This window comes from Girardinichthys multiradiatus, chromosome 15, assembly GCF_021462225.1.
Source record: "Girardinichthys multiradiatus isolate DD_20200921_A chromosome 15, DD_fGirMul_XY1, whole genome shotgun sequence".
In the NCBI taxonomy this organism is placed as follows: domain Eukaryota; kingdom Metazoa; phylum Chordata; class Actinopteri; order Cyprinodontiformes; family Goodeidae; genus Girardinichthys; species Girardinichthys multiradiatus.
In genome coordinates, this window is record NC_061808.1 from 22140680 (window position 1) to 22168507 (window position 27828).

The 27828-nt window shown below is 37.5% G+C and overlaps 1 protein-coding gene and 1 long non-coding RNA gene across 5 annotated transcripts in view; one reads left to right on the top strand and one right to left on the bottom strand.

Annotated features, from left to right (window-relative positions):
• The window catches only part of nkain2 (sodium/potassium transporting ATPase interacting 2), a 151538-nt gene that overhangs the window by 66450 nt on the left and 57260 nt on the right, over nt 1-27828 (bottom strand). For all 3 annotated transcript variants that reach the window (XM_047387777.1, XM_047387776.1, XM_047387775.1), the window contains 2 exons: nt 5408-5545; nt 4787-4867 (listed from right to left, as the gene is read on the bottom strand). In XM_047387777.1, the coding sequence (XP_047243733.1) occupies nt 4787-4867; nt 5408-5545 (219 nt within the window). The remainder of the gene's footprint in view (nt 1-4786; nt 4868-5407; nt 5546-27828) is intronic.
• Nucleotides 125-27769, top strand: LOC124881885. 2 transcript variants are annotated; one of them, XR_007041771.1, is made up of 4 exons: nt 125-265; nt 737-814; nt 2201-2285; nt 27570-27769. It is a non-coding gene; the product is annotated as an uncharacterized LOC124881885 (long non-coding RNA). The 2 variants fall into 2 exon arrangements; XR_007041770.1 differs by lacking the exon at nt 125-265 and having other exon boundaries at nt 282-814.

A 27828-nucleotide genomic window follows, 5' to 3' on the forward strand; every position in this document is an offset into this window, starting at 1 on the left:
TTGTTTATAGTTTTGTTTTAGGTCTGCTCGGTGTCTTGTTAATTACTTGTATTAGGTTCACCTGTTCCCTCTGCCTCCCAGCCTCCTTGTGTCACCTGTTCCCTCTGATTACCTGCCCTATTGTTTCTTGTCCACCTTTGTCTGTATTTAAGTTTGCCTTCATCCTTTGTTCCACGCGGTGTCGTTATGTCTCTTCCATGTCCTCGTGAGATGTCTTTTGGATTTTTGTACTGGATTATCTTGTCACCCTGCACCTCGCCTTCATGTGAGTTATCTCTTAAAATTAAAGTTGGAGTTTGATCCCACTCTGCTTCCTCCGCGCTTGTCTGCCTCTGGTCCACCACAAAATACCTCAATTATGACAATTTTGACTTTTTATGGAGGCACTGATTGCTTTAATCAATTGTCAAAGTTGATTGCTTTTAGTTTAAATTATGATAAAAAGAAACTACATACTACTACATACAGACTACACTTCAACTCAAAATGTGTGCAAACCATCAAAAATGATCACATATTTAGCAGCAATAGCTCACCCAAGAATACTTTAATAATCAGAAAGGTTTGTAGAGGACTCAATGACTGCAAGGTTGCAAAACAAGCCTAAATTGTGAGCTTTCCACCTTCAAGCAGATTAGATCTTGGAGTATCTAATCTTAGGTAGGTGGTATTTCTAAAAGTAAGATCCAAAGAAAATAAAGGATCCTAGTTTTTGTTTTTTTTTGTTTTTTTCCAGCAGAGCGTTGTCTGAAGCAAGTTTCCTTAGCCAGTTTGATTTCGTCCATAGTGTATCGTGGTTCCACGTGTTCCTGAGGTATGCGATGCACATTCACCAGGTCATCCAGGTGATATAAAAGAAAACAAGATTGAACAGATCAGAGCACCTTCTTCCTTTTAACTTTGGTCCAGATTACTTTGCAACAAAATGAGATGTTATCTATCAAAACAAGGGTTACCTTCTTGATCAGTTGGATCTACAGTAGCCCATCTGTTGAATCAGCTAGTAACGCATCAACACTGAAGACAAAAGTTTACTTGCAGCTTGATATTTCCCACCAACTGACAGGTTGCTGTGATGAAGAGATAATCAGTGTTTCTTCACCTATCAGCAGTCATTATTAGGGCTGCACAAAATATTGCAAATTCATTGCAAAAAATAGCTTAAACTGCAACAGATATTAGCTAATTATTTAGGTACCATGCATTCAGGCTCTCTATGCTGGTAGAATATTTTGTGATGCTTATACTTGTTGCATAAGATGTTTGCAAAGGTAAAGTGGTTGTTAGATGGTAAAGCCAGCTTTTGCAATAAACCCAAAGCAGTGAGACATTAACACTGCTGAGTTGCAGTATATATCAGATTGTTATTGTGACATTCACCAAAGCATATCATATGAAATTTAATACCCCCTCATCAAACCAATATTTACCCAGATGTAACATTTCAGCAGAAGGTCTAGTGAAACGAATGGCACGTTGCATTCTCTTAGTTGTTCATATCAAGCCTGTGGCAGATACCACAACTTGTACAGTAAATATCATATAAGCTACACCTTGTACAGAAAATAGCAATAGCAGACAAGTCTTTCACTTCATTCCTTTAATTTTCATATAATCTTCATGCAAAAGTGTGTAAATCTCGAAGATTTTTGGCCTGTCCTGCATGCACCCATCTGTCTCTCTCTAGCTCTACTCAGATTCTCAAAGTTTAGTTTGGTAGGTGGTGCACAGCAAAACCTTTAGCTTCAATCTCAAACCATAGTGTTTACAACCATAAACATTTAGAAACTGTCTTATCTTTACTTCTTTTATGCCCTGTTGGATCAGAATTTGTTGGAATTTCATAAAATTTGTTGCTGCTTTTAACTGTGCAACACAGGGCCAAAACATGGCTATTTATTCATTAACAAAACAGATGTGGTGTTAATTAAACAGAATTCCACACCATTTCTCTTCAAACAAACTTCTGGTCACTTCAAAAGCTAAAGGTCAAAAGCCAAGTTTTGATATGGTCATTGTGACTTGTGAAACTGCTTAAAGATCAGTTCTTCTGTTGTCCTTATATTTCTATGATTACTATTGATTGTTCATTTGTTTCAGAACATAATCTCTTCTGTGGGCAAATGGTGTCACTCTTTTCTGTTGATGTAATTTTGTTTTCTGTTTCGTACCCTGTATTTGATCTGCTCTCTATCTGTAGAAGATTTCTACAAATACGTCCTGACTGATTGATGGATTTTGAAGTTAATCTGCACCTGGCTTTACACTATAAAATGTGGTAACAGGTAATGCTTCCCCTCATGGCTCTTTCAAAATAATACCTGTCTGGAGAATTGACAATTGCCTTCCCATTAGTCAACCTAGCATGCATTTCCAAACAAAGAATCTGAAAATATTTTTGTAACTCTTTTTTTTTTTTTATGTGGTAACAATTCATCCACTTCATGGGACAAACTTAGCAGACAGTTTTGCATATTAGACATATATTTGTTTGCTGTGTTGGTATCATTTATTTATTTATTCAAAGTGCTTGAAAGCTGCTTAGATTAGCTCTTGGGATGTCCAACGTGCGGCCCGGGGGCCATTTACCGCCCTTAGAATGATTTTGTGATGGATGCAAATTTGGTGCGTCTGCACACGTGGTTTATGCAGATTGACACTTTAAAATTTTTAGGACAAGATTTTTACTGAGAAATTAATTTCTTCTTTCAATGGAAACCTTTTGGTACAATACAAATAATTTTTCTTTTATTTAACCACACAGTTGCTTTCACTTTGATTTAATAGTAAATGGGACCACAAACAGTCAGGTACATTTACTCAGAAGCAGACGTGGGCACACCTTTCCTGTAAACTTGGCAAAATACAGCAAGCATTTTTGAAGAAACAGTGAGCCAGATCCGGTTCTTGCTGCTCAGCCACAAGACGTCTAACCCCAAAACTTTAGAAAACTATATTCCTGTCTTTAATACGTCATTTGAGCAAAAGTCCTTATTTTCAGATCTGTATGATCTAGACCTACATTTCTCCAACATTTAAACTATTTGATTTATTTCACTAAAATATTGTATTTTTAGTTTATTGTAGGTAAAATAGAAACTTTTTATTAAAACAATTCAGATTTTTGTGGCCAATGAGTACTTTCAATATCAATATTTTGGCCCAAATGGCAAAAAGGTTGGACACCTGTGGTCTAAACGGTTTCAGATCTTTACCAATCTTAAACATTTCCAATAGAAGACCCACGAAGCTAACATGCACTAATCTATTACATAATGTTAAAAATAATGCTTTATCTTGAAATTTGAAATGTTTAAAGATCATCGGATTTCTTAAGAGACACAAAAAACTACTCTGGTGACTGGAATGGGTCAGGTTTCAGCTTGATTAACCCTAATCCGTGACCAGCAAAGCAGAAACTGAAAAACCGATTCTTGCTTGTTAACTGAATTCACCATACTTAAGAGAGCATCCAGCAGCACTCTTCAGTGTTAATGTTGTTACTGATGGAAGAAGAAACAAAGTTAACTATTTTCAGTAGAACCAAGGTGTTTAAATACAAAGGGTAATTGGGGGCATGAAGAGTGTAGGAATCTATGTAAACTGTATTTCCTTTGGAAACAAGTCTGCTGTTCATTCAGGCTGCAAGTTTTAAACAGTGAGCGAGACTGCAAATCACAAGAAGGCTGCATGAATTGTCTTTAGAAATCCTTGCTGGCTTTTGGAAATATCAGATTTAAGGTATTGATGTACATTCTTCAGGGAATGCATGCAGACACTGATGTTTACAAATACTTGCCACATTAACTGCTAATATAAATACCAAAGACTGCTAGAAATATCAATATCATAGTCATTTTATGCAAGGAAATGTGTACCGTTATGAACCGCAACTTCTAATAATTATTAAAATGATAAAGGCAATGTTCCAATATTTCTTTTAGATGTTATATCCGCTCTCACAGATAAAGACTAACAACCTAAAGCTACTAGTAAGACTTTTCTAAAAGATCAATCATCTTCAGTTTAGACAGTTTGTCAGCAGTAAAAATTTAGCATTTTCAGTGTTTCTAATTGTTTAGCTATTATAGTTGTAAATTGAGGCATGTCTCAACTTCAACTCAAAAGGAACTATGGCAACTATAGAAATGTTTTTTTTTGAGCCTGCTTTTCTGACAAGTGTTTTGTGAAATCCTGTAGTGGAATTTCAGACTTCAGGACACAGCTGTGTTTTTATTGCGTCTTTCGATTTCTTAGTGCAAAAAATAATCCAGTGGAGAATATTTAAAAAATATATATTTAGCAATTTTTGCCACTAATCAACCAAGCAATGCAAATTTTAACAAATATTACTCTCACTGGGGGACATACTGTATTATGCAGTACATTAGCATGATTTTACCAGCATTCCAATACGCACTGAGTAATTTGGTATTAGTGACAGCAGGGCTGTTAAGGTAAATGCCCACATTTGAACATAATTTCTCAAGAAAGTGGTTATTGCTTTCTGGAAGACAACTGCAGCAGAGAGGACGAAGACATATTAGACTACAGAGCAACACTTGTTAAACAGAGCAATGCACTGCTGGGCTTTGCCTTTACATAAGAATTTATTGAACAGTCCCAACACTAGTTTTTCAGTCAGAATATCTTAAAATTAACTTAGTAACCTCTGAAATCCACCATGTAATGATGCAACACTGCAACGCAGTAAGAGTGGCTCTTATTTCTGGACATGTGCAGCAGAAATGCGTTGATGAGAATGAGGAAAACAATGTTTGCTTACTCTGGACAGATCTCCAACCTCCAGGTAGAAACAAATGATGAAAACATTCCAGGTCATCCAGATGACAAGCCAGGCTGCATACTGCACACAGAGGGAGACACACCGAGGAAAGAGGAGTCAGACACAGAAAAAAGATCTTACAAGCTTTGGTTGGTAGAATTAAAAGGAAAACATGCTCATGTCTTGCTATTGGATCGAGTGAGATTGAGGAAGAAGAAGAAGAAAAAGACAGAGGGAGGCTTCGGTTTTGATGTTAAAATGAAGGCAAAGAAAAACAACACCAAAGACTGCAACCAATCTCCTGAATCAAAACAGACAGCGAGAGAGAATGGATTGTGAGTTCCTGGACATGAAAAAAGATTTATAGAAAGGAACTAACAAAAGATAGAAGATATACAGCTTTCATTGTCTCAGTCATCTAACTAAACATTGTTTGTAAGAGTAAAGTGGAGATATGTTTTAAGATTGGGGCTCTGCAGAATAAATAGATCCAGTTATAAAACTGTGATTACAGCATCACTTAGCTTCTTAATTCTTAAAGCAGGGACCAGAGTAATGCTAAACAACAAGGTAAATTCATGATATAGTTTACTGTGTGTGTGTTATGTGTTCAGAACTCACTCCAGTGACATATTTGGGCCTGAACTGAATGGTGCCAAACAGCCCCAGGATGACGACGATGATGTGTAGGAAGTTGGTCAGGATGGGAGCCCATTGGTAGCCCAGGAAATCAATCACCTGACGCTCCAACACACTGACCTGTGGGAGGGAAACATGAGAAGAGGATTTTAGTGCCCCGAAAAATACATAAACAAATCTGATAGTTGTGGGTTGTCACTGCATAAAAACTACCCGTATTGAATTTCATTTTATTTAATTCGTTGATTTATAAAGAACTTTAAACATCCAAATAGAGAGAGCAAAGCACATAACAATAAAACCATAAAAACACTCAAAAGGATTACAGAAAAAAAAAACAATTCAATTAAAAAGTAATGAGCTAAGAGACATTAAAAGCCTTTCTGAACAAATGCCTTTCCAATTTGCTTCTAAAAAGACCTGGTTGGGTGATAGAAGCTGAAGGCGATTTAGGCGCAACTGGAAGACACATACATCACAACTGTCGAGTCTGGAGCTAATAAAAGCATGAATGGCCTTCTGTAGCTTAGGTCAATTTAAAAAGGACTTAACTTTGGCCAAAAGACACAACTAAAAAAAGCTTGTCCTGACCACAGAGTCAATTTCATTTATGAAAATGAAATCCTTATCAAATATTACCCGTACATTTTTGACACTGCTAGATTAAAGGTCAAAGTAATGATATCTGTAGTGGCGTTGCTGTCAAATAAAATACATTATTGTTTTGTTAGTTTGAGCCAAAATGTTTTGTTTTCAATCACTTTTTGACAGCAGTAATGCAATCCAGTAGAGAATTGAGAGCTTTACTGCAACTTGGCTTCAGGGACAACTAGATCTGTAGATCATCTGCATAGCTGTAGAAGGATAACCCACGCATGCATGGGAAGCCGATTGGACCACTTTGTTGGTATCCGTGGCACAGCACTGACATGGTTCACTTCTTATCTGACAGATAAAACTTTTTCTGTCATGATTAATTTTACCTCTTCTCATCCTCCTCTTTCATGTGGGGTCCCTCAAGGCTCCATTCTAAGCTCTCTTATATTTTTACTTTATTTGCTTGGATGGATGGATGGATGGATGGATGGATGGATGGATGGATGGAAAGAAAACTGGCCCATGCTAAGAAACATTGCCCAGAAAATATGTATAGAAAACAGGGAATCAATCCTGTTTAACAACAGACAATAACAATTTTGTGGAAAAGCCTATTTTTTATGGACTTAACCAAACAGGATTTATAAATACTGCTCTATTTATTACAAGTTCATGACAACTTGACAAATTGGGTAATAAGGCATAAAATAAATATCAGTTTAACTTTTCTTCACCAGGGTTTATTCAGTGCAGCGTCAAAATATTGTTTCTACACTAGAAAAAAAGAAATGTGAAATATACTAGTGAAAAATAACAGCTTTATAACAACTAGACTTTCAACTGCAAGTGCGATAAATACTTTTAACTTTTGATACTTCCTTATGCTCAGCTGCAGATGTGTTCATGGTAAACTGCAAGCACCACAAACCTGTTGCTGCTATGGTGGAATATTGAAGCTGAGAGGCATAAGAGGTGTTCAGTGTATTGCAATGTAGACAGCATGTCATTTTTAATGAATGTTGGGTGAAGTTGATCTTTACATCACAGGGTTTAAATGAAAATATTCTTGCACTTGGGAGTGCAAAAACTACACCAGCTGTTTCAGGAGCCAAATGTCCCATATCCAAATTTACTATATTAGTGTGAGAACATGTCACATACACAATATTACTCCTACTTTGGTTATACTTTGACATTTTTCTTATGAAGTTGGTTGCTTTTTCTCTGTCCAATCCTTGTACTTCACCATTAAAGTATATTGCACATGATAGTGTTAGCCAGCCTGCTGTGCAGCCATGCTTTCAGAAATCATATAACATTTTTGTGGGCATGGCTTGCAATCCTGTATTATGGGGAATGCAAATTCTTCCATATATTGCAGCCAGTTCTACATTTCTCCTTAGAAGGCTGTGTGGCACAGTGATTTGCATTAAGCTACCCTAGTAATTGTCTCAGGTGTGACAATATGAGTAATGGAGTCTTTAGATGATGATTTTGCTGTATAATGTAAGAGCCTGTAATAGATGCTCTTCTGACTTTGTGGAATAACAAAGAGTTTTGCATATCCAATGTCTTTTGTGGACTTTGTATTGATAATTGGACCAGGAACGCAACAAGATAAGATCTACAAAATACTAGTACAAAAACGACAAGGTGCATCACCACTCTAGAAGACTCTGGGTGTTCGTCTTTTTGCCATGTTTTACAGTGATGTTCAAAGTAAAAAATATCCTCAAACCCAGGAATATCTTCAAATTGCACCTTTTAACCTAATTTCAAATATTGCGTCTAGTTGGGGATGCACAATCAGTGTCTATTTAACTCTTGTCATTGCTGTGTTTCATATATCTAATTAAAGAAATGGGAAACTTTGTGCCATGCTATGCCATATATAAAAAAATAATTATGATACCAACAAACTTTAGCATCACAGGCACTATTTCCTGTCTCAGTTGTAGACATCTACAGCAGCAGGGGTCCATCAAACAGGCTGAATGCAAAATGACATGGAAAGCATCACATCTATGTGCAATATTAATAAGCTGCAATAATGATATACAGGTCCTTCTCAAAATATTAGCATATTGTGATAAAGTTCATTATTTTCCATAATGTCATGATGAAAATTTAACATTCATATATTTTAGATTCATTGCACACTAACTGAAATATTTCAGGTCTTTTATTGTCTTAATACAGATGATTTTGGCATACAGCTCATGAAAACCCAAAATTCCTATCTCACAAAATTAGCATATCATTAAAAGGGTCTCTAAACGAGCTATGAACCTAATCATGTGAATCAACGAGTTAACTCTAAACACCTGCAAAAGATTCCTGAGGCCTTTAAAACTCCCAGCCTGATTCATCACTCAAAACCCCAATCATGGGTAAGACTGCCGACCTGACTGCTGTCCAGAAGGCCACTATTGACACCCTCAAGCAAGAGGGTAAGACACGGAAAGAAATTTCTGAACAAATACGCTGTTCCCAGAGTGCTGTATCAAGGCACCTCAGTGGGAAGTCTGTGGGAAGGAAAAGGTGTGGCAGAAAACGCTGCACAACGAGAAGAGGTGACCGGACCCTGAGGAAGATTGTGGAGAAGGGCCGATTCCAGACCTTGGGGGACCTGCGGAAGCAGTGGACTGAGTCTGGAGTAGAAACATCCAGAGCCACGGTGCACAGGCGTGTGCAGAAAATGGGCTACAGGTGCCGCATTCCCCAGGTCAAGCCACTTTTGAACCAGAAACAGCAGCAGAAGCGCCTGACCTGGGCTACAGAGAAGCAGCACTGGACTGTTGCTCAGTGGTCCAAAGTACTTTTTTTGGATGAAAGCAAATTCTGCATGTCATTCGGAAATCAAGGTGCCAGAGTCTGGAGGAAGACTGGGGAGAAGGAAATGCCAAAATGCCAGAAGTCCAGTGTCAAGTACCCACAGTCAGTGATGGTCTGGGGTGCCGTGCCAGCTGCTGGTGTTGGTCCACTGTGTTTTATCAAGGGCAGGGTCAATGCAGCTAGCTATCAGGAGATTTTGGAGCACTTCATGCTTCCATCTGCTGAAAAGCTTTATGGAGATGAAGATTTCATTTTTCAGCACGACCTGGCACCTGCTCACAGTGCCAAAACCACTGGTAAATGGTTTACTGACCATTGTATCACTGTGCTCAATTGGCCTGCCAACTCTCCTGACCTGAACCCCATAGAGAATCTGTGGGATATTGTGAAGAGAACGTTGAGAGACTCAAGACCCAACACTCTGGATGAGCTAAAGGCCGCTATCGAAGCATCCTGGGCCTCCATAAGACCTCAGCAGTGCCACAGGCTGATTGCCTCCATGCCACGCCGCATTGAAGCAGTGATTTCTGCAAAAGGATTCCTGACCAAGTATTGAGTGCATAACTGTACATGATTATGTGAAGGTTGACGTTTTTTGTATTAAAAACACTTTTCTTTTATTGGTCGGATGAAATATGCTAATTTTGTGAGATAGGAATTTTGGGTTTTCATGAGCTGTATGACAAAATCATCCGTATTAAGACAATAAAAGACCTGAAATATTTCAGTTAGTGTGCAATGAATCTAAAATATATGAATGTTAAATTTTCATCATGACATTATGGAAAATAATGAACTTTATCACAATATGCTAATATTTTGAGAAGGACCTGCATATGCTCTATATTGTGCAGACCAAACTCCAGTTTATTTGAAATCATCCAGAATAAATCCAAATTTGTGCACCATTTTTGATTTTAAAAATCAGTTGCATCTTGTAGTCATAATCACTAAGCTCAGGAAGATTAGCAGGTCAAATAAATCATAAAACACCCAAAATTATCATGGCTTTTATGCTCATAATTAGATCTGAATTACATATCCTTTCAGCTTAGAAACATTTTTATCCTTGAATGATTCATAGTTAAGTCTTAACAGAAAAACAAACAAAACAAATGTCCTCTGAAAATAGTCTGGTAAATGACCTCAGAAACCTCCTTTGTATGGAAGACCATTCCTGCCATAATTAAGAATAAATACAGAAATAAATAAATGACTCAATAAAATAATTACAGGGCCAAAATGTAGCTAGCAATATGAATAAGTGTAATGGCACACTCATTTATATTTCTAGCTAAATGCAACAAAATAATAGAAAGAAGAGATTTTTTCAATAATGGATAAATTTATCAGAAATAAATATATATATATTCCTATTTTAATCTACTATTTTTTATTTAAACCACTAATTTTCAAATCATATATTTTTGTCTTGAACTTTTTTTTTGTTTATTTAAAATGAGTGAATTTCTTGCAGTTTTATTTTTTTCTACCCCTTTTATTTCTTTCATATTTATCACCACTCAAATTTAAAACACGTTTTTTCCTCAAAACTATATTATTTTTCAAATTATTTCACTATCCTTTTTTTCTTAAGCACTGATATATTTTACACTCTAATATATCCCTGTAATATTTTTTTAACCAACAGATTTCACTGAGCCCATTTATTTCCCTCTTTATTTTTTACATCACTCTGCCTCTGTATTGTCTATTCCTCCTCAACATGCTCTGTAAATACTAACGGGGCAGGACTGAGACAGAGGGGGCAGTCTATGGACCAGCGTCACCGCCTCAGCTTCTCTCCTATTGGCTGAGGTCAAGCCTCTAGGTAGTTGCTGCCGAAGCGTCATTATGGCTGCCTATTTCTCAAAAAGAGCTAGCAGAAATGGCTAACTTAAGTTTTGTCATATTGTTGCTAAAGAAGTCAGGAGCACTGTGGATTTTGGTGGCTATTGGAACTGTTACTCGGGATTGTGTACTGTATCCTGTTGTCTCTAACTGAAGTGACATATAGGGATGATATATATATATACACAGTGGATTTTGTTTGTCTTCTCCTTCTGACTGATACCTTTGTACATTGAGCTGATTTTGAAGCTGTTGTCAACTCTTTGCAAACTTTGGTGGCTTTACCTAAAGAATGGAAATATCTGAGATATTCTACCAGGACAGTTTAACTACCAGGTAATATGATTAACTAATATTAAAGTTAGGTGAGCATCCAAGAACACTAAATGCTGAAATTGAATTAAAATATGCTTTATCAAAGTATTAGTTTAAGGGTTTGCAGACTTATGCAACCAAGTTATATATTTTTTTTTTTTTATCTCCAAAAATATTTGTTCTTTTTACAGTTGAATCAAAGGGTACGCATGTTGCATTGATTTGTCTTCACCTCATTTTTTCACATGAAAGAAGTTCCTAAATGAGAGCTACCGAATGCATGACAACCTTTGCCATTATTCAATCACATTTAGACATCAGCAGACCTAATTTTTGTGTTTTTAAACCTAAAGGCAACTCAATTTCTCTATTTATTTTACATTATTTTGCTCAGGGTTGCAGCCTAGTTTGCACCAAAATCCAAATAAGTTGCACCATTATAAAAACTCCCTTAAGGGTGTGAAGAAGCTGTTAATCAGAATATAGCTAGAATCCCAAGTGCTTTGTTGTAATGAAGTAAATTGTAATCAGTTATACATACATTGCTCTTGAGCGCACAGTGTGGAGTGCGTATGGTGTTTGTGTGCGAGTGTGTGTGTTTGGGGTTATTATCTTTCAGCCACTGGAGCCTCATGCTGAGATGGTTAATGAAGTCAGCACAGCTCTGCTAAATTTATGTACTCGCAAAGACAGGGAGAGGGCATTAGTGAGGTGGGGACAGGGAGACAGGATAACAAAGAAGATGCAAAACAAACTTTAACTAAAAAAGAGATATTGTTCTGGGTTATCTCTATTCTCTTGCCACACAAATGTCTGCACGATTGAGTCTAGAGAGCCCTAATGTGAGACCATATGGTAACACTGCAGCCAAATGGCAAATACGAATACACACACACACTTATGTCTGAATACAAAAAGATATAACATAACAATCAGATATCAGTTCTATATGAGTTTAGATATAAGCAGTAACCATAAGAATTAAAAGAGGAAAAAGGTGGATATGAGTTTGTTTTGTGTGGTGACATATGTGCATCCACCCATGTGTGTGTGTGTGTGTGTGTTTTTTTTCCATGTCAAGGGTGGTCTGTTGTGCTTGCACTTGACAGCACCTGCTGTTACTGGACACACTGGGCCCAGCTGGCACCACAGAGTGTATGACAGTGTGTGTGTGTAGTAGCTGTGTGTGAGAGAGTGAGTGGAAAAGACAGAAAAGAGAAAAAGAATGAGTGACATTGTGCCTCTTTGTGTGACTGCCTTTCTGTGCCAGCTCTCTTTCTCAGTTTCTTTGTGTGGTTGTATTATGTGTAAGTGTGTCCTCCTATTGACAGTTATAAGGTGCTGCAACTGTGCTCCTCTCGCAAGCATGGACACACACAGAAACAGAGGTCATTAGAAAAAAACCAAAGGCCTCCCAGCCTATTACAGGGGCCCCCTACCCCCTTTTATCACCGGTAAGATAAACAGTCTTCGCTCCAGCTGGGGATGCATTTACTTACCCATTCTTCCCCAAAATACCTCAAATGCAAGAGCAGGCATAAAGAAGATGTTAACATGATCGATCAGTCATGACAAAATTAAATGTTCCCTGCTTCAGTTTGCTCTAACATGGGTTAATATGGGATCATATTAAAGCACTATACCAGCCATCTGTTCCTTTGCTTCGCACTCATCTTTTCACGTGAAATTCTCATTACATGGCTCAGCTGCAAAAACAAGCAACACCATCCTTAGTTTGTTGTTCTTTGTTATCCGACCTCTCAGTTCTCCAGACAGACAGAAAACAAAGCACAGAGGGCCTCTTAAGCCGGCATGCTTTGCACCTATCAAGCGGCCAAAGAAGCTTAGGATAAAGTGTGAAATTGCCTTGGTTTCCCAACAACGTTAATCCGGGGGAGAGGTTTGATACGTTGGGATGTCTAAGCAGAAGACTCATGGAGATACATTAGAAGATACGGTGGGTTTTCTGCTATACATTCGGCTGATGAAAGATTGTGTGACATACAGGTGGAGCTACAAGCTGCCTGGCTGAGGTACACTCATGTTCAGGTTGTTCACCCACTCTGATACTGTAAACCCACCAGCGGACATAATCTGTTCATAATAAAAGGATTTGGAAAGATGGTTGTTTCACTCTAAATATTTTCATGCCTTTGGGAGTTTAGTTGCCTGTGTCCAGTTTGTGTATTGTTTAGAAAACAGAGAAGAACTTGATATACCGCCTTCAGTCAATCTGCCAACACAAAACCTTCAGGGAACAAGAATGTGTTTCTTCTCTCCTACTGTTTAGTTGGCTTAAAGTAATACTTGTGCACTTTGTAACATCAGTTTCTCATAAAGTCAAGAGTTATGCAGATTATTCTTTCAAAAAGTTGTCAACATCTGTCTGTTGATGACTTGTCAACAGACAGATTGTTGAAACTTTTTTTAGGCTATATCACTTTTCTTTAAAAAATCCCTAACTCCAAAGGTTGGGACTTTTGTAATTAAATCAAACAATTTCTTTAGTAAAGTGTATACTACCATTCAGTAGCAGATTGACAAGTGGTTTTCACATAGAGAGCTTTCACAAGCAAATGTATGCAATCGTTGTTAAATGCAGTTTCAGAGTGCTATACTTAAGGTCTCCAGTGCAGATCACTGGTGAGAGTGAGCAGTAAGATGACCCGTCTGTGACTGGGAACATCTGGGCCCGCTGATTTCAGTCAATTTTGGTTTGATTTGTTTTACACCACACAACACTTCCACATTCATACTCTCATAAACATCTTGACGCTACAACACTAAGGCTAAGTGGTCATCATGCTATTTTCTACTATGTTCTTACTGTTGGCTGTGTAGATGAAGATATTTTCAAAAATGGTGGAACAAAATAAAGAACTCTCTGAAATTGTGCAGCAGAGGTCCAAGTTTATTTAAAATTAAAAGTGTCTCCAGCTATCAGTGTTAGCATGTATAGCTCTCAGTTTAAGCTGAGGACAGATTGCTTACTGTAAATGTTTCTGACTAGCTTATTGATATAGTTAACAAATGAGCATTACTTGCTCTTAATACAAGTGGGCTTACACACATATTTAATGAAGTTAACTGTTTTTAAGTATTCACACTTGTTTTTTTGATGATTATGAGCTAATGTATTTCTGCCTACATGTATTTGCTTAGTTACATCCTAGCAGGAACTTGGAGAAACATACTTTAGAGTTTAGTCACTCGTTGAGCTGTAGTTCATCATCTCCCTGGGTCTTTTTTTTTCCTGCTATTTTGTCTGTAGTCAGGAAAGTTATGGACTTCCAAGTATACAAGTAGTTTTCCTGTAAAGTTGATTTGAGTGAGAATTTCAGTTGGAGTTTTGTGCAGTCTATATTCAAGTCCATAAATGACTCTGGAAATTATGGCTATTATAGATATGATTGAACAGTTCTGATGACAGTGAGTGGGCCAGAATGGGGGAAATTGGATATTTAATGGAGAGATTTCCACCTATGATCATCATTGTGCCTTTCCATCAGCGCTCTTATTTTGTCTCGCTGTTTTAGTCCTCCGCAGTTCGCTCTGTCTCATGCACTCTCCCTCTCTTTTCATTTCTTTGCATCCCTTTATCTGTTTGCTCTTGCTTTGCTCATCCTGTCTTCCCCTGCCCTCTTTGCTGCTTTCTCTGGGAGTAGCCTAAGTAGCCACAAATGCTCCCTAATAGCCTCCAATGGAGATGAATTGATCCCTGTGTGAAAAGATCAATAGGGGACTGCTTTTGCGGAACACAGTGGGGTAATGTGCATCCTGGTGGACTTAATTAAGTTAACAATAAATTTTATTAGCAGGATAAAAGTTAATGATAAAGGCAGAAATAAATATAGGCTCAATGTGAAATGGGAGAAAGGAAGAAGAGCAAATATTCACTTTAGTGTGATTATTTTTCTTTTTCTTCTATGTTGATAGTCGTGATTCTTCATGTGACTCATGGAAGCAATTTTGGACATTTTTCAGCTTCTTCTGCCTGTTTTTTTGCTCTACTTTCTATATCACCTCTGTTCTTCCACCACTTTCGCCAGCCTCTTCTTTCTACCTATCTCATCCATTCAAACTGATCTCTGCCTCCTTCGTTCCTTCACCCCATGCCCCTCTCTCCCTCTCTCTGCTGTCCTGTAATGGGTTGAGGAGGAGAATTTGATCAGCAGTTCTCAAAGGTCACACAACCAGGCGAGAACTCTCAGCCAAAGAGCCGAGGGAATGAGCGTGATCGGGATGAGGCACGAGGGAAGCAAGAAGAGAGCATAAGAAATACAGTGCCCTGCAAAACTATTCATACCTGTTGAATGTTTTAATATTTTGTCACGTCACAAACAAAGCCACAGTATTTTATTATGATTTGATCTAAAATACCAAGAGAAAAGTAATTGGTAGTTGGATTAATTTATGGTTTTCAATTTTTTTCACAAATAAAACTCTAAAAATATACGTTTTTGTGCACAACTACAGACAAAATGCAAAATAGCTGAAACTCAATCAGACTGGATGAAGAGCATCAGTGAATATCAATCTTCAAGTCCACAGATTTTGAATTTAATTTATGTCTGTACTTTAACTGGGCCACTCCAACACATAAATTTGCTTTAATTATACCCATTCAATTTCAGCTCTGGCTGTATTTTGCTTTTTGTCCTAGTTTGAAGCCTCTAAAAGGGAAATGGCCCTGTACTTGGCTCCATCCAGCTTCCCATCAACTCTGACCAGCTTCCCTGTCCCTGCTTAAAAAAGGCATGCAGACAGCATGATGCTGCTGCCACCATGTTTCAAGGACAGGAGTTTGTTCACAGTGATGTTTTCGGCCAGACCTGGGGTCAGACAAAATGTTTTATTTTGGTCTCATCAGCCTAGAACAATTTCTTCTATGTTTTAATTTATCCCATACATGGTTTGTAGCAAACTGCAAACAAGACCTCTCATTCCCAGATTTGTGGAACTGGTCCGGTCAACAGATTCTGCCACCTGAGCTATTTCTCTCTGCAGCTCCTACAGATTTATAGTGATTAATATCACCATTACCAAATGTATCAGAATAGGTGGACAGCCATGCCTTGGTAGGAGTTCAATCATCCAATACTCTTACCATTTACAGTTGATGGATTGAACACTGCTTTGGAAGATATCCAATGCTTGGTGTATTGTTTTAGAACCCAACTCTGATTTAACCATGCATCATTTCACAATTATGCTCGTTTGTTGCTCTATCACATAAAATCCCACTGAAATGCATTGAAGTTTGTGGTTTTAATGATTAAAACTTAAAAAAATGTCATATTAGTTATATAAAGACTTTTGCAGGGCACTGCAGGTTGTAAGCAAGTAGAAGTGAGGGCACAGCAAAGACATGCAAAGAGATGAAGCAAAGGGAAGATGGAAGATTAGAAATGGAGATGGTTGAAGTACAAGGAAATGAGGGGTGAGTCTGTGCAGTAATGGAGGGAAAATGGGAGGAGGCAGATGAGGTAATTTACTGTTTTATGACAACAGATCTGGTAACAGATGAACGCATATTAAATATGTAGGAGAACAGAGTAAGGAGAGTGGGGGGTTGATGATATGATCGGGAAAGAGGATGGGAGGAAATGAACAAGACAAGAGTGAAAAAAGAGTGCTCAGGTAAAGAAGGAGATATGGCGGAGGACATGTGACACTTCATTTAAAACACTTACCGATTCTGTCTCATCCTCCTCAGCGACAACCACATCTTAATCACCTCCTGATCTCTTCATGCCCTCTCATCAGAGCTCTGTTTTTCTCTCAACCTGTCTTATTTCCTTTTTTTTTCTACTTAGGATAAAATACACTTTCATCCCTCTGCTGAGCCTCATAATGGTCACAGAGAGACTTAACTGTCTAGAGCAATAACTCTTTCATATTATCCTATCATTCATAATCAAACAGAGCAAAATCTTTCTCAAACGCACAAGAGGCGCTTCCCTACTGCCTCCGCTGCTCCTTTCATCAAATGCTAATCTATTCAGAAGCTGTTTGGGCATCTTTCCCTGTAATAGCAGCTACATATGTGGTCTATTTGTGGGCAAGGGGAAGAACGCGTTCACTAAATATAACATGCAAACCTCCGGCATTGTTTTTTTTAATGTACTTTTAGATGCAGACAGCAAAGTAGTGCAGTTGTTAGCCATGTCACCAATAACAAAGGAGACAAATTTTAGATAAGGTTTGTGGATTTTAAATAAAGTGGTTATTGTCAAACTCTTTTGAGATTAGTCAGCAATTACCAGAGCAGATTTGTATTTTTCCACAGCAAAACTATCACTTACATTTTGGCTATGTGGTGACCTTAACTGTAAACCTCAAAATTCATGGCAGGGTTCTGGTCCAGTAGCACAAGATAAGAGGCAATATTCTGGATACTTCTTTAAGTGCTCTTTTATGTGGTACATTATGTATGCTTGTAGCAAAATGCATACAGTTGGTTTGATCAATTGGTGGTGCAGTCTGAAATTAAAGGGATGTTTTTGTTTTTAAATTGAGTTCTGTGGAGATCCATGTTTAAAAATTACTGTCTGAACAACCTGAGTTTAGAGAAACAGAGGTTCTCCCCAGCGAGCTAATGGCTACTTAGAGTGAATCCACTTCCATCATGGATTTGTGCCATCCTAACACCACTGATGTCTCGAAGAATGTATTCTAGTTCATGTGAACGCTATTTTACAAAGCATTTCATGGCTATTACTCAGAATAGCTTTAATCTCTGGGTAGAGCTAATAATGTGTTTCATTTTTCCTTTCTTCGTTTTTACACAGAAGTTTATAACTTAACCAGAAAATATAAGAAACAAAGTTACAATTGTAACTTTTGTGTTTTTATTATTATTTCTAATGCAAATAGGTCATGGTAATTTGAGCAGAAAAAATAACCAAACTGGAGACTGTTTTTCCACTTGTGTTCAAGTGACAATGTTCTGATCTTCATAACAAATAATAACAGTACTTCAACTGCTCCCATCTTTAGTATACCAATAACTTTATTCAAACTGTCCTAACTGACCTCTCAAATAGACCTCCAAGAAATGTTAATACAAAACATTGTGGTGGTCAGGTAGTCTAGTCTAACAGTGATGGGACAGCCAATACACGTGTGGGTTCTTGTGAACAAACTGATATCTCAGTGACAATGAGATATGGTGTAGCTCTAGTTGTTAATATAGAAGCACAAACTGAATAAACATCTTAAAATAGTATTAGAATTGTTGACTGCATTACTTAAATCAACAGAGAAGCAACTTGCTTGACTCAAAATTCATAACTGTAATCTCAATTACAGTATAATTTTTTACTGGGTGCGCCGTAGTCAGCCTTACAGATAGGGTGAAGAGCTCCGTCATCGAACGGGAGCTTGAAGTAGGACTGGTGCCTTTCCACATCAAAAGGAGTCAATTAAGGTGGTTTGGGCATCAGATCAGCATGCCCCCTGGGCGCCTCCTTTTGGAGGTTTTCCGTACACACCCCACTGGGAGGGGCACCCAGGAAAGACCCAGAACTAAATATCCTGTCTGGCCTGTTCTCGGATAAGCAGAATCCATTGGATAGACGGATGAAAAGATCTAGCCCCATTTTGTTCATACTGCAGCCAATGGGCTTTTTGCAGCCCCTGGGAAGGATTTTGTGGAGTTTGTGACCGCAATTCAAGGATGGTACAAATTTGGCCCACCAGCACAATTGTTTTAATGATTTTTCACAAAAAACTCTTCTTAAAATAAAAATATGAGATACAACACAAATTATTTATCTTTTATTAACCACATTCTTAGCCTTCATTGCAATTTCCTAGTAAGTAGGACAACAGATGACTAGTGACGTTTACCCAAAAGCAGATTTTATCCAATTATTGAACTTTAAAAGAAAGAGTGGCCCATATCCCATTCTTGTATTGAGAACAGACTAACAAACATGACTTTATCAAACAAAGACATCATTATTTTGCCAGATGTTAACCACAGCTCTGAGGCATTGCAAACAGCTGTTTAGCAGAAAACCCCATCTTTCTATAGAAGTCGTCAAATTATCAACTTCCTTAATTGTTTGGGGTGCTGAGTCCATATTTTAATTAAAGGTTAGCATTACTAAAAAATATTATACATTTCATACAATTATTGGATTGTTCTAGACAGGCAACTTTTTCATCTTTTACCGTTGGTTTACGGTATTTATTGTCATATTCTTAACATATTTTTACTTTTTCTGTCTTGAACTTGGAGGAATATTTTTCTTTAGTTTGATGATCTTACGGATGTGGTACCATGGCTCTTGACTATGGCAAGACCAAACCTTGTAGCAGATGTCTAATGTTTGACATAAAACCCAAAACTCTATGGTTGTTTTTACTTGACAACAGAACAAGTTTAGTGTCTGGTTTAAAGTCAGTAAATCAGGGAGGTTTTTCATATTTGCTAACAATGATTGTTTTATTTTAGGTTTCACAACTCCTACTATATGTGAGGCATTTGGGAAAAATATGTAAAATATTTCTGTAAGTACTATGTGTCACTTTTTCTGAACAATCCTTGAGTAAAACTCAGACATAAGACGTTTTTTCTAGATTCCCTTTTATTGTTGTGAAAATTGTTTTACAAAAGAATACAAGCAAAATACACAGAATATAAAATACAATTTCATCATCCCTATGAAAGAAGACTACTGTACATGAGTATTTCAGAGATTAAATTAAAAACAGTGGCACTACATTAGTCACTGCTCACATATTGCTGTCTTTCTGGCATTTGATTCCTTGGGTTTGCACTTTTGTTAGCCTGTCATAATGTCAGTTTTCATAAATCTGGCTGCCAACGCAGTCAACAGATGGACAGAGAGGATGGAGCTTGTGTTTGCCAGTTAGTGCCACTCTGTAAGTACCCTGATGTGTCATGTGAAACAGCCGATATGAATAAAGATGGGAGTATGTTAATAAAAGAAGTGCTGAAGAGAAAGCACTGCCAGCCTGTCATTACGGTCACTCATCTTCACTCTAGAGGGTCCACTGAGTAACGTGATGAGGAACGGACTGGCCCTGAGGCAAAATCAATTTTCTCACCTTATTTACTATAATAAATCTAGTGCCTGAAAAAACTTTCAAACCCCCCCCGAGTTGAAATCTTACCTTTGAAAAATTAAATTATTCCCTTTGTTCGCCTCTTGTCTTTGTGTCTCTGTTTTTGCCATTTTGATTCTCAGCTTGAAACTATATTTCATTTCTGTAATGTACTGAGGTTCCAGCTCACTTTTGAACAAGTAAAAGACAACATTGTGCCACAGCAGTAAGGTGAAGATGTTTCAAGGTGACAGCATGATTTTGCCTATTAACTCAATGGGCTGTGCCATGTTTGCACCATTGACTAAAAGAATGCAATCAGATTGAAACAACCTTTAGTCTGTTGAAAAGGTTTCATCTACCTTACCATGTATTGATGACCTAAGTAAATGAGAATATAGAGTGGAAACCTGATATTACACTGTATAAACAACACAACCTTTTTGCCTCGTTTTCTGACAGAACATTAACCTAAATACGTTGTTTTTGGGGTTTTGTTTTTCTTTTCCTAAATGGCAGAATAATGAGAGAGAGCATTTTGAAGATATTTTTTGTAAATATATTTTAAAGTAAGAAGTTTACATACATTTCCTTTGTATTTGGTAGAATTCCCCTTTAAACTGAATGACTTGGGTAAAGCGTTTTGGTCATCTTTTCACAGTTTTGCTGGAGTTTTGGCACATTGCTCCTTACAGAACTGGTTTAACTGTGTCAGGTTTGCTGGCCCATGTGCTCACACATATCTTTTCAGGAATGCCCACACATTTTATTATGGTAGCAAAAGTTAGAGTGTTATCATGTCCACAGCAAAACATTGACTTTGTTGGCCTTAAGCCACTTTGTAATTAATTTGATGGCATGCTTAGGTTTATTGTCCATAGTTAGCTGAGCTGCTAGTTTTTTTTTTTTTGCTTTTTCTGTAGTTAAGTCACACTGTCTCCAGATGAACCTTCAGACATCTGGTAATTGTACCAGGAATCAGAATTTGTTTAAAGGCACAATAATCTTAAGTTAACTGAAACTTCTGAACTTAAAGTAAAACATAGTTTTATTCTTTATTGTGGCATTAAAGCAACTAGAAATTATTTTGGTAATCCAAATTAATCTGAAATAGGAAGCGTTTAGAAAAAAGAGATAATGTGTATTTATGTATAGTGCATTTAAACATGGTTTTAACTTTACCTTTGATCATATTCTTCAAAAGTTTATTTTCCTCAGTCAGTCAGCTCCTCTGCTGTTAGCACCATGACTCCACCTCACATTTCCTTGCAAATTAAGCAGAATGATTAATATTCCTAGGAAACATTTCTTTATGTAAACGTGGCATTTAAATGTCAGAAGCACTGGGTGATCAGTCTGGTATTTGGAGCATTCCACCCTTTGCTTCTCTGGCTGTCCATCCCTCTGTCTTTATTTATTTCTGCAATTGCTCCTCTGTTTTTCTGTTGCTGGGATGTTGCTATCACTCTGTACATAAACTATTCAAAAAATTGTCCAGGATTTTGTTTCAGTAACTGTTACCTGTTGTGGGGTTGTCTAATTTATATGGTTTGCATTATAGGAAGCATACCTAATGTTTATTGTACTATAGGCATGGGGTAGTTAGTTGAATCAAGGTGTTCTAGAATTTAGAAAAGTAATGATTTGAAAACCAGAAAACATCTCAGACAAACTTATAGTGTAAAGAAAAACCCCAAATCTGACCATGGAAAGTCAGCATGCGTTTGCTCCACCTGAAGGAATAATGTTATTTTGCTAATTTGGGAATTTATTACTTTTATTAAAAATAATCCACAATTATTCATCCTTATATAGTGAGAAATATGGAAAACCTTCTACATGAGTAATTGTTTTTTCATTCAATAGAATAATTTCATTTTTGAAATTTTGACTCTGAAACAGACTCAGCCTGGAGATAATGTTTTATCTACAATCATAGATTGTTTATATTCTGGCGTCCAATCTTGTCTAAAAAATGTTAGACAAGAAGTAAAATAAATGTTCTTATTTTCTGGCAAATTTGATCAGGACACACTCTGTCCAAACTTTGCTTGTGACTGGGGGAAAGGAGACGTCTGATCAGCCAAACTATATTGGCTTCTGTGGGAAAGAGTCTGGTCCTAGTTGGGTCCAGGTCAACTGAGGTCTGAGATTTACACAGAGAGACATGGTACCACAGAACTAGCTAGAAGCTGCCTAGTTAAATTCTGAACCCTGGTGTGATCAGCCTCGTGAGATCTGCTTGATATAAAAGTCTTGTTGGCATCATTATTAGCTTTGTTATCCTTTTCTAACCTTTGAAAGAAGTACTTGCAAAGTTTTGTTTTCCCCACACCTTACGTTGTCGGGTGATCTTCTCTAAGAGAAGTTTTTTTCAACCCAAATTTGGTTCTGAAGTGATCCAAAATGAGACACCACCAATTAATTTAATAAACTGTAACAAAAACAACAGCCTCTCAAAATGAGTGACCATCACGGTCAGACAGAACCGCTGTTGAAGCTGGAGAAAACTTAGACAACCATCTGACCCTCATAGTTGACACTATCTCATCCTGTTCTACAGGGCATACATCCTTTGAATGTCTCTCTCTTCTCTTTTTGCTTTCCCAAGTTAACCCCGTTAAATTAATGTTAGGTATTAGAACTCAAAATTAGACTGTCCAAACCTTCACTTTTTTGAGAAGGTTTGGACTTGTCATAAAAATTAAATATTAATTCTGCTTAGAAATTATGTTGAAAGTTAATTTCTTATTTGGAAAATGTTTCCCATTCCTGGTAGCAGTAGTAATAGAGAATGTTTCATGTATCTTGCTTGTGTTCTTTTTACATAACTAAATCATTAAAATATAGACCTTAATTTGGCTAATAAAAATATAATCATTTATTACATGTAATTAACTTGGCAGATGATACCAAATCTTAATTTAGAGAGATATACAGAATCTCATTGCTTCCTTAAAAGTGTGACAAATATGTTAAATGGGATAGGTAAAGAATTTATCCATCATATAAATGTTTGATGTATATTTAATACATTTCTAGACAGATTTATTATTTACTTCATTAATATACACTGTTGCCTTTAAAGTTGTAATAAATACTTGTCTTACCTTTGGCTCTTTCATTGTGGTAAAATTTTTGGAATGACGTGTTTGGAAAAGGTTAATCAATACAATTTTGAGAATATATGCATCATATTTTCACAATTATTTCATGAGAAGAAGTATAATATATTTTATTGAGACTTTATTGGAGAAAAGTGTAGTTTAACAAAGCATATAAACTATTACTCTGCACTACCAGTCAGCTGGCTGAAAGTAGGCTACTACAGAAAAGATCAATTTAGCTGGTAATAAATTCATAAAATGAAAAGTCATGTTGTCCAAAATCACCTTGTTATGCTTGTGTTGCTCTATAAAGCATTGAACAGCAAAAAGGTATAATATTCTGCACATTTAGCAACTGTTTATTGTTTAGGCTTCATTTTCAACTATAGGCATATCTTCAAAATCAAAAGAAAAGTTAACAATGTGATAGGTATGTCATATGTTTAGGTTTTTGTTGCGGACCAAAGTGCAGATGCAGGCGAGGAGACGGCATGCTGAGCAAAAACAATGATTTATTTAAGTCCAAACTCTGACAAAACAGAAGGCAGTGCAAAACTGAATTAACTCTGTCTTCCAGCCTCAATGGGAGACATGAATAGAACCTGTAGTTTCCTGGCCAAACAATGAGCTACACGGTGTCACATCATTTAAATAAGTTTCATTGTGCTCCAGGTACTCATTGCATCAATGGATGCCAGGCACTTCTGTTCCTCAAGTCGGCTGTTATGGAGCAGAAAATGTGGCCGTACTTTATATTACTGCTATCATTGACGAAGTGCTGTGGTTTTCCCCGTTCACTGTCAGCGATGAACGACCACAAGGCGCATGTGGGTGTGAAAGCTCGTTCATGTTTAAGGCAGCCAGGCAGAGTGTATCAGAGAAGTCCAGGTCTAACAGAGCACGAGAAACGAAGGGAACTTGGCGCAGGGAAGGTGACGTAACAAACCAGCACTGAACATAGGAACTACACTAACTAATATACAGAGGGTAACAAAGGGCAAGTAATCAAAAGAACTAAGAACAAGTGTGACACGGAGGCAGGGAGGCTGAAGGAACAGGTGAAACTAATACAGAGACTAAAGCATGAGGAAAGGAACTAATCAACACGACAGTAGGCAGAATCAAACGAAACCGCAGACTGACATAAAATAACAAAAGAAGCATAAGAAATCTAGAATAAGCATGAACAGAGAAACTAGAGGAAACATAGAAACAATTCCAAGCACAACTATAAACAAGATAAATAATCACATGAAGCATAAGGAAACTAGAGGACATGATACCAAAACCCAAAATAGAAATAACTAAGCAAAGAGTAAACAACAAAGCCACAAACAAAGTCCAAAAATGTCACACTCTGACAAGGTACCAATATTATAGCTGTAATGATGAATATGTTATATTATGTTAGCAGCAGTAGGAATAATTAGTTTTATTTTAACTTTAAAAAAGGGAAGATAAAACATGTAGTTCTTAGTTAAAATTTTGTCAAAATATATTGCATACTGTATAGCCATTAGATTTTTACTTCAAGCTTGTCATCCCATGAATATCTCAACAGTTCCGTGGTTAATAACATATCATTAATAATATTCCCATAATACAGAGATCATGAGGGATCTTGTTTATGCAATCTGAATACAGAGGGTTAAGCACAAACAAAGACACAATTTGGAAACAGACACACACAGACACAGCTGGAGGACATTCTCCCTCTCTCAGACTATCAATCAGAAATGATTATCCTGCCTCGAACAGGAACATGTGTGTGGCCCCTCAGCGTGTGCTGATTCTGGGATGAATGCGTCATTAGGAATGATTGTAGGTTGCAGCAGAAGCTTTTTATTGTCATTTGCAATGACTGATCAACTGATTATCATTATACACATCAACTCCTCCTTTTCTTGCTCTTTTTCTGTTTCTTTGTTTCCCGCTGCCTCATCAAACTCATTGCCATGATCTTCTCATTGCGCTGCACTGCCGCAGACTAACCGTTGAGTTGGAAATGTGATGTTTTCAAAACCTTCCTGTCTGTCAGACAGTAGAGATGCACCTTTTTTGTGGGGAGTTTTTTAGTATTTGACCTACCAACCAACAATTAGAGGCAATGAAGGGAATTTTCTTGTTTTTCGTCTGATTTACCCAAACCAAGAATGGGCAAACCTCAATATATACATTAATAACTGTCAGAACGAAAAGCTCTGAGTTGTAGAAGTATTTTACCTTCTTTGTTGTCCTTGATTCTAACTGGATCGGTCTACATAAAAGAGGAAAAAATGGAAAAGACAACTGCTGGAAGAAATGACTGGAATTACAGATTTCTATAATGATATTTTACTTGTTACTAGATTCTGAAACTGTGCAGGGTAGAATCTCCATCCCTCAGTGATTTGCAGGAAGCAGTATAGGTGAAGGTATTTTTTACATATGTCAGGAGTTATACAATTTGTGCAAATGGTTGTTTTCTCCTGTTTCTCCTCTCCCCACTCTTTAATAGCTTTGGCTTCCCTTGCTTATTGCCTTTTCTCCCCTTCTTTATCTTTCATCCCTTCTAGTGGCTCTCCCTTTCTCCTCTAGCATTTTTTTTTCTTTCACCTCCTCTTTGTCTGGCTTCCAGCTCGTTCGCCTCTACTTATCCTTCTTTCATCTTCTTCTCTTTCTTACCAGTGCTCTCCCTGTCTACAATGTTCCCCCCTTCCCATTATCTCTCTTTCCCATTTTTTCCCCACCTCCTCTCTCCCCGGACCTCTATCTTTCCTTCCTTCTCGTAATCGGTTTCTGTGTCACTATTCAAGGCAGCCATACAAACCTAGCAACTCTTCTCAGTCAATCGGTAAATGAATTAAAAGCCCACCAATGGGTTTCCATTCGTACACTCATATCTTAATGGCCGATCTATGCAGGCACTACTTTTAAGAGAATAAAATGTGAGTGTGCTTGTGCCAGTGTGGGTTTGGTTTGGTTTCTGCATGATGAATAGGAAGAATTAGAAAGAACCTCTATTGTACTCGGGGGCTCTTGTCTTCTGCATGTTCATGCATGTGCGCTCATGTCTGTATGCTTAATAAGTGCATTTTATTTTTTTGGCCAGACTTGTGTGCGTACCTATTCAGAGTAATGGCATTGCACACAGCCTGATTCGAGTGAGTTGTTATATTACAAGTGCATGCACGTGTGCGAGGAAAGAAGTGGAAATGACATCAGATAAACCCACAGATGGACGCCCAGCGGGCTGGGGAACATTAAATTTGAGCACACACAGATTGGTAAGTAGATACTGGCCGCTCCCTCTCTCGGAATAACCACGAGGGTGGCGAATGAAATCAACCACATCATTAGTGGTTGTGCTGTGTTCACGTGGCGAGCCTGCAAAGTGAGTGTTGGATTTTTGGGGAAAAATGGATCAACTTTGGGAAACTGTTGATCTAAATTTTGGTCAGCGCAGAGAACTGGCTGCAGTTTTGAAATCATAATCAACTTTCTTGTCAGTTGGTTCACCCCAAGTGTTTCAGCTCCTCTCACTAACTCAGGAGACAATTATACAAGTCTGATTTCTTGTGTGTGGGTCAGGGCCAAAACTAAATTAACTCTGTCTTCCAGCCTCAATGGGAGACATGAATAGAACCTGTAGTTTCCTGGCCAAACAATGAGCTACACGGTGTCACATCATTTAAATAAGTTTCATTGTGCTCCAGGTACTCATTGCATCAATGGATGCCAGGCACTTCTGTTCCTCAAGTCGGCTGTTATGGAGCAGAAAATGTGGCCGTACTTTATATTACTGCTATCATTGACGACGTGCTGTGGTTTTCCCCGTTCACTGTCAGCGATGAACGACCACAAGGCGCATGTGGGTGTGAAAGCTCGTTCATGTTTACTGTGTAGAAACGCCCACAAGCATATTGCTCGTAAGCCATTTATGATGTCTTGAATCTAGAAACCTCTTCAGCTTTCCATCAGTGGGCAGTCTGCTACTGAGGGTCAGTCAGAGAGCATTTTATGAGCCTGTGTTCAAAATAGTAGATATTCTACATAGACAGGGTCAGTATGAGACTCTGATGGTATGATAATCTGAGTAGAAAAATCCCAGTTTTACGATTGTTACACAAACATTTAAAATTATTTTGCAATGCATAATTTAATTGCTATTATTCAAAAGGGAAAGCAACAGTTACTAAAATATTTCAGTTTGGTAATATTACAATATTGTTACCTATAACTTTTTTTCTTGACCTTGATGTATTGACTTAAGCAACTATCTAGAACAAAAAACATTTAATTTTGGAGGAATTTTCAAGTACTTATTAGGTAGAGTCCTAATACTTTTAATGTTCCCAATTTGTCTTTCTTGTGAAAATGTGTAGGAGCCTTCTATCAACCACCTGACTGGCAGTGTGCAGCAACATGTGGGAGAATGTGAGTGCAGCATTACTTTCTGCTGCATACAGCTGGAAAAACCATCCAATCAGTCCAGCACGTTTTTTGGCATCTCTTCAAAAGGGAATCATACCGTAAGAACGGTATGATCGGAATTCAGACCCTTAATACTGGTAAACTATATCTAATGTTACAGTGAAGCCCAGAAGTATTCATACCTCTTTCTTCATTTGAACAACATATCTC